The sequence below is a fragment of the Nanorana parkeri genome, unplaced genomic scaffold (genome assembly GCF_000935625.1).
Source record: "Nanorana parkeri isolate BGI_ZX_2015 unplaced genomic scaffold, ASM93562v1 scaffold22, whole genome shotgun sequence".
In the NCBI taxonomy this organism is placed as follows: domain Eukaryota; kingdom Metazoa; phylum Chordata; class Amphibia; order Anura; family Dicroglossidae; genus Nanorana; species Nanorana parkeri.
The window spans coordinates 1,882,017-1,889,910 of record NW_017306290.1 but is presented as its reverse complement, the minus strand read 5'-3'; the positions used below and the strand labels follow the sequence as shown (position 1 = coordinate 1,889,910).

General features: G+C 44.9%; 1 protein-coding gene across 1 annotated transcript in view; it reads right to left on the bottom strand.

Annotated features, from left to right (window-relative positions):
• MCM9 (minichromosome maintenance 9 homologous recombination repair factor) overlaps positions 1–7,894 on the bottom strand; it is a 73,318-nt gene that overhangs the window by 15,052 nt on the left and 50,372 nt on the right. Inside the window, exons 7-9 of the mRNA XM_018563481.1 lie at positions 6,756–6,930; positions 2,089–2,291; positions 1,707–1,910 (exon numbers count right to left, since the gene is read on the bottom strand). Of these exons, the coding sequence (XP_018418983.1) occupies positions 1,707–1,910; positions 2,089–2,291; positions 6,756–6,930 (582 nt within the window). The remainder of the gene's footprint in view (positions 1–1,706; positions 1,911–2,088; positions 2,292–6,755; positions 6,931–7,894) is intronic.

The window sequence follows — 7,894 nt, the reverse complement described above, 5'->3', positions numbered from 1 at the left end:
TCTGACACACACTGTCACAGGAGGCTGCAAGAGGAGAGCCCAGCCTCCTGTGACAGCGCTGGCTGTCTCCGGCCCCACACCGCTCTGCTGCACTGTGATAGGCGGCCGAGCGGTGTGGGAGGAAAGACACCGGCCGCTCACAGCGCTCGGCCGGCTGTCATTTTCTCTCCGATTCCTTTCATCCCCGCTGGGCACTGCTCTGTGTCCCAGCGGGGATGAAAGGAATCACGGCCGCGCCGGCAAAACGGCAGGAAAATGTCACTTTCGGCATTTAGCCGAAAGTGCCATTTTCGGCCGGCGCCCCCCCTTCACTTTTCGCCCGGGGCCCGCGCCCCTGCTGCACCCCCGGTTGTTACGCCACTGACTCCACATGAATATAAGCTACTTTAGTTTGATAGCCAGACCATAGGCAACAAGAATATCATAAATCTAAAGTAGATTTTTATGAGCTACACACATGAAATGTCAAGGACTGGTAATCTAGACATCCAACCTTATTCTGTAAAGCTGAGTAAAAACAAACCACCAACTGCAAATACAGTACTAAAATCATTAATTCAGTCACAATCCATCTTTTACCAGTCTGGCTTTGTATAATGAATTCGGAGTATGCTGTGGGCTACTGCTACTCCTTGAACTGTTCACTGAATAAAGGTGGCCATACACTTTACAACCACCGCAAGACCTTAGTCTTGCGATGGTTGTAAAGTAATTTAAAAAAAAGTACGATCTGCCAATCTTGGACAGGCAGATCGTACTTGCGATCATCGCAAGCCCGCCCCCCTGAGGGGCGGGTTTCCGATGACCGCAATGCTGAATGGGCAGTGTGCGCACACCAGCCCGTGTGGCATTGACCTTACAATCATGCTAAAAACCAGCTAAGTCTTTACAGCACTATATGAAGAGTGCATACCCTCTGCTTCTTTTCCCTTACCTTCATGAGTGTTCTTTGATTTCAACTTTCATGGACAGTCCAAGGTACAGAACTGCACATTATCATAAGAGTGGTGCCTAAGAAACAGAAACACCACCACCACAGGGCCAAATGTAGACCACATCATCAGAACCCAGTAAGATCTCACCTGTACCTCACCTCATCTGTTTTTTTTTCTTTTTTTATACAAAAAAGGTGATTGAGAAGGAAGGGAGAGCTATAAGGCTGGGAGTTCATGGAAGTAAGATACTTTATCGCAGGTTTGGGCTGTACCATTTTAAGTCTGAAATATAACCAAAAAGCTGACACATGGCCTCTAAACGTATAGACATGTATAATGGTTTAAAAATAAAACTGTGAACCCACAACTACTCCTTCATGGTTGAGTTGAGACAGCCTAAGACTAATAAAGCAAATACACTAAATAGTTAAAAGAGTAAAGATAAGACAATACCAGCAGAATCAAAAAACATGGTTTACGGGTGGCTTGCCTGAAGTCCTGAGTCTTTAGCAATCAGAAAGCAGCATTGGTCTCCTCATCCACAAAAAAGGTAAGGTCATGCTGGGTCAATGTGAAGCTCAGCCCAGCCCAAACCCTCCAGTATCCAAAATACACGAAATTGTGGAGAAAAAGAGTTGCTTCCTGGTTGCCAAGGGCTGAGGGTGCAGGTATTGCCTTGTTTATATCTGTGCAACATTTCGTCTGCTTAAATGCCCCAGAACACTATTTCAGTGCAGCTGACCTTTCAAGTCATCCACGTATGAGCCTCACCTTCAGCAAGCCGTATCAAGCTCTCCAATAGACGGATTGTGGTACGTGCTGCATTTCTGCAATCACTCTGTCGTTGAAGCTGATAGTAGCGCACTAGAATCATGTTAGCTCCATCAGACATCTTTGGCTGCAAGGTCTTTATCAGGCAGAAATAGGTTTTCATCTTTTCCATGCTCCAAAGCTTATCAGATTTGTGGTTGCAATCTAATAAACAGAGAAGGGTAACATTATATATGAATGGTCAAGCAGTGCTACTACTTGCCTAATGTATGGCTCTCAGGAGTCCAATCTTCAGTTAATGTAGAAACACTTTCAATAGGTAAAGATGTAAAACAGGGTAAAATAAAACAGATAAAAGCTTGATACTCAACAAATTCTATACCTTTGTTTTCCAGTATAAAGGAGGAAATGATTTTGTCCCAATCCTCATTTTTTGTATCCAACAAAACTAGAACCAGGTCAAATCTACTCAGCAGAGGACTTGCCAGAGCTACATTAACAGATATAGATTCGTTTGGGTCATATGCCCCTTTTGGATTTGTCGCAGCCAGGATAGTTGTTCTGGTATTTAACTTGCACACCAACCTGACAAAAAAAAAAAAAGTAAACATTATAATTATAATCACAAAGAATAAAGGCTTTTGTTGTGAGATGTGCAATATTCTTATTTTTCTTCTGAATAATGCATTTGAAAGGCTGTAAGCAGATGCACATAAAATAGGCATGCAGAAGCATATTTATTACTGAAATCGCGTTCCATCTTAGCAGGCTGTCAGTCTGACCCGCTCAGCTTCAGTGAGGGAAGTAAAGGGAGGGGGTGCATATACCATTTACTGCAGGGAATATTCATGCTCAGCTGCCATTTGGGGAGACAGGTCACTTACAAAGGCTGTAGCTCTATTAAATAAGCAAAGGTGTGTGTAGGTGTGTGTGTGTGATAACCTAACCTCATTAAATTCAAACCTCTCGCCTCCCTTCAGTCGGGAAAATAAATGAATCACAGCTCTCCAGACATTACCACCTTAGCAGCAGGGGTCACCTCTTATATGCGTGGCCATACACCAGTAGAACTTCGTTCGGACAAATTCATTTTGGAATGTTCATTTCATTTTCTAATAGTTAATGCGGTCAAATCAACAATAGTTTTTGACCGTAATGAGGAGCAGGATGGATTTTTTTTTTTTTTTTTATTGAACACATTTCTAACAGTGAGAGTGGATTTTGTTTGAGAATCTACATTCATTGCAAAATCAAACTGAATTTTGAACAACCTTCTACAAGTCTTTGACGACATTATCGAATGTTCTGACCAGATTTATCATATGTAAAAAAAAAATTACCAGCCTTAAAAGGAGAACTATGAGGTGAGTGCTTTTCACTCACCTCATAGTTCTAGCCGACCTGTGACAATGAGACTGTCACAGGTCGGCTCAGTAGATCGGGAGGTGAGCGAACACATACCGGGTTCACTCACCTCTCGATCCTGTCACGGCTCTCTGCCGTGACAGGGGGAGGGGCTGGATTCCCCTCTCCCCGCTCCGATCTGCCAGCGCTGACTGGTGGAACGGACGGGGGAGGGGGCGGGTACAGCTGGCTCTGCCTCTAGATAGGCAGAGCCAGCTGTCACTCACGCAGCTGGCCGGATCCCGTCATCTAAGTCGTGATCCGCTCCGGCTGCGGCGTCTCAGTATACCGGGAGCTGTAGCTCGCGGTATACTGAGCTTAGGGTAACGGGAGGACGCTAGTTTGTTGAGGACGCTAGTTTGATGTTACACATTTCTAGAATTATAGTTAGTCCACCCTGCACAGACAAACAGAGTGTTTGTTCTTTTTTCTGTTGCTGTACCCATATCCGATCCCCAATGTCATTTTTGCCCCGCCAAGAATTTTTTTTTTTTTCGGCAAATATGATTGCTCCACCCAGAATTGTCATGTTTTCCCATTTAGGTCACTTCAGTTAGAATTTATTTTTTCCTTCCGTTTTAATGATAATTTAACTTCGAACTGATTTTTTTTTTTTACTTTTTCTCTACCTACAGCTGTCTTTTTATGATCTCTGCTCTCACCTGGAACTACCTTATTTTAGGATACCTCCATCTATAACTACCTTCCTACTGTAGTTGGGAAGGAATGCATTGGTTTGTGATCCATTTGTAGTTAGATGACTATAGGCGAGATATATTGTAACAGAAAATATTTATGATTAGGTTATGATGTTTTCATAGTACGGTATGTTTTTGCAAAGTAATAAGACACTTCATGTAGGAGACTGATGATATAAAGATAGCGCATAGGTGTATGGATACTAATAATCCGTGTATACATTGGGCTTGTTTGTTTGAGAAAAAATCATTTTGGGAATGTTACTTTTTCACTAATTAATGGGGTCAAATCAATGATCGATTCTAATTGTAGTGACAAAATTTTTTTTTAACATTGAATTTGGATTTTGGACAGGAAACTCCATTCATTTCAAAATTAAAGCCAGACAAAATTTCTAACGACATTCTACAAGTCTGATGGCATTATTGAGTGTTCTGACCAGATGTTTCATATAGACATTGGTATATAAATCTACCAGTGTATGGCCAGTTTTATGTCTCCACATGTCAAAAGGTGACTACTGCTGCTAAGATGTTTGGAGAGCAGTGATTGGTTTCCCTTCCCGATTGATTTTCAGGAGTTAACCGAGCCGGACCAGCACACAGGAATTCTGCAGCAAAGCCTGTAATGAGCCATCTACCTTAAGCGATATACCAGTGGCGGAACTGGCCTCAGCCTGGGGGGGCGGCCAGCAAAGCTGGCTGGCCCCCAGTCTCTGCACCGGGAGTGTCGGTTCATCCGACACTCCTGGCCGGTGGCGTAGCGAGGGGGGTGGGGGGCCGTCACCGCAGCTCCAGGTCAGCCCGCCCGCATCAGACCCGGCTCTCTAATCGGCCGCCGCTCGCTCCTGAAGGGGGTCCTCTGGAGGCCCCCACGATCAGGCAGAAGCGGCCACCATTATATGCATACAGACCGTGCAGGTTACTATTTAAACCGGCGCGCTGTGTACAGCTTCTGAGAAGATACGCTATTAGCGTAGCGATGCAAAATGCGCAGCAGGCTTCCCCGCTACGCTAATAGCGTATCTTCTCAGAAGCTGCACACAGCACGCCGGTTTAAATAGTAAACGGCACGATCTGTATGCAAATAATGACAGCGTGAGAGTCGGGACGCTGCGCTTGTCAGTCGTTCCAGGGATCAGGTGAGTATTAAAGGGTTATTAAACCCTCTGGCTTTTTTGCATATATGAGGGTAGCAAGCAGTAGATATATGCAAAAAGTTGAGAAAAATAAAAGCTTTAACAGCGGTTTAAACTTACCCCGTCTTTGCCGCACGCTCCTGTCCAAAAATCCAAAACTGCTCAGGCGGCCGCAAAGCATCTTGGGGCGGGCGCATGCGCTGTTCGGAATTCGGCCGGGAGACGAGGAGAGACACAAGGTAAGTCTATGGATGCGTGCACCTGCATGCAGACACCCTGGGACAGGAAGTGTCAGCGCTGGATCGGAGACCCGCCGCACCGTTGGAGGGACAGATGAAAACATCAGGAAAGAAGATCGGATTAGGAGACATCAGTTAAGGTTAGTGCTGGCATTTACATTGGGGGGAGGGGGAAAAATTGACTTTAATGTCACTTTAACCACTTCCGGGCCACAGTATGTCTATAGACGGCGGCCTGCAGAAGTGGTTAAAACAAGAACACGGCTGCTTCGGAAGCCGTGCTCTTGGTACTGCTGTTAACAGCAGGCGATTGCTGTGTAACTTACAATCGATCTGGTGTCTGAACAGCCGCCGGATCGTTTGTACTGTGTGGTACCCCCGCCGCGGCCACTGGGTCGGTGGGTCTCCCCGCAATGATCAGAGAGAGATTCAGCCGCTTCCAGCCGCTGATCTCTCCTCCGTTCACTGGACGCGGAAGTGCTGCGTATTACATCACTTCCGGTGTCACTGTACACAGTCTCCGGCTCTCAGAGCCAGGACAAGAAGCTGGGAAAGCAGATCTCGGCTATCTCAGCTTGTTTGGGGTCACTAGGTGACATTAGGGGTCTAAAAGATGTTTAAGTCCCCCGCCCCCCAGATACATACGTGTCGGAGCGCCTACGTGCGAAAAACGACAATTGTGCTGCACATGTTACATATCCCCTCGAACGGCGCAGTGAGAGCAATAATGCCATTTTTCTGTCGATACAGTTTTGGTAGTGTGGGCAAGCAGAACTTACAGCCAAAGATTCACAGAGCACTGTGGATCCCTGTTTAATAAAGACCTACAGCTTCTCCAAGAGTTCCCATGTCTCCACACATGATCAGGAGGGGTTGGGTTACGTCATGAGGAGTCTCTAGAAAGTGCAGCAGTCATGCTTGGAGAACACATTAGTGAAGCCGGGCGCCGTGTAATGACGCGACACCCTGCTTTCTGAATGGCCGGGAGGCCGGCTCCATGCTCTGTCATGAGATGACGAGGGAGCATGAAGCCAGCTTCCCGGCCAATCAGAAAGCAGGGCGTCGCGTTATTAGGCAGCGCCCAGCTTCCTGATTGGGCGGCTTCGGCTGGGTACCGGACGCAGGACGCATTCTCGCTGGAGGCCACATTGGTGTTTACCCGTATCTTCAGAAAAAAAATCACTTCTACTGTCGTGGTAAACAACCTGCTTCCCTATTTATAATGATCTGGCCCTCTAGCAACTTCAGCGCAAAATTATAGCTAATTAGCCTACAAACGTCAGGTGGTCATAATAATCTGGTGTGTGTGTGTGGTGTGTGTGTGTTAGAGCCAAGAGCTGGTTTAAGAAGGGTCTTTGAGAAGGGTGTTTTTTTTTTCTTCTTCTTTGGAGAGCCCCTTTGAAAGCACTACCTTCCCCAGTGCTCTGGAGCATGCATGCTGGGACAGACATGGTGTTGGTCCTACACTGCAGGCCTTCAACCATAAGTGTATCATTGGTCTTGTAGCATAGGCAGGTGGATCAAATGCAGAATGGTATACTAATAAAACAGGGATTTTATGAGTTTTACCCAGCTTTGGCCACACTGATTGTCTGCTGCTCCATTGCCTCATGGATACTGGAACGGTCATGCTCCTTGATACTGTTGAATTCATCAATGCAGCATAAGCCTCCGTCTGCCAAGACCAGTGCACCAGCCTCCAGATTCCACTCACCAGAGTCTTTTACTGCAGTAACAGTCAGTCCTACAACAGAGATATTGCATAACTACCACATCCTTAAACATGAACCCCTCCTGTAGGTATGCACACATTGTTCCTGATCTAACCCCTCCGATAACATTCTTATGAGAGCAGGCAAGGAACGTTTGTGAAAGGTTTCCCTATATAGACCCTGTCACCAAATTAACACATTTAGGTAAAACTCACAGAAAAATAACGAGTATAAATAATTTAAATGTGTACTTGCAGTGTTATTTCCTTTTCTTAAATGATTTTTTTTTAATTTACTTGAAATGTGCCTTTGCATTTTTGGGAAAATTTTACTACACCAAGAGAGTCAATTACCAAGCACAGTGCTCTCCCAGAGGAGGAGTTAAGGAGAATACTATAGATTGTCAGTTGAGTGAGCTTGTTGTCTTCTGACATCACATCCAAGATGGCAGTGCCCAGGTCTCAGGGCGTCTACACAAGGGAAGCTTTTACAATTAAATAACATGGTAAATGAATGTAAATGTATGGTAATCTTATGGGAAGATTCAAATGGTCTGGGGGCAAGGTCTCTTCAAAGGTTAGGTGAGTGCAATTTAAAAAGCAGCTAGTGTCATACTGGTTTGGTGCTTTCAAAGCCTCTACAAAAGGACAGTCAGTCGCATTTATCAACATCAGCGCAGACAGACTCTAGAGCAGTTGCTCATAGCAATCAATCTTTCATTTTTAAAGCTTAATTGAACAAACTGAAGAGAAAAGCAGATTGGTTACTATGCACAACTTCTCCAGTTTTTATGAATTCCCCCCAATATGCATTGAGAATCTGGCACAAACATGATAAATCTAGGAAACACTATTTGCCTGTCTTACAGGCTTAATACTGAATGCTCCATTATCCTAGATGTATTCATACACGACAAGAAAACAGCATTCATTAAACAGGATGACAAGTCTGTATATGAATAGATTGTAAAAAAAAAAAAAAAAAGAAAAAAAAAAA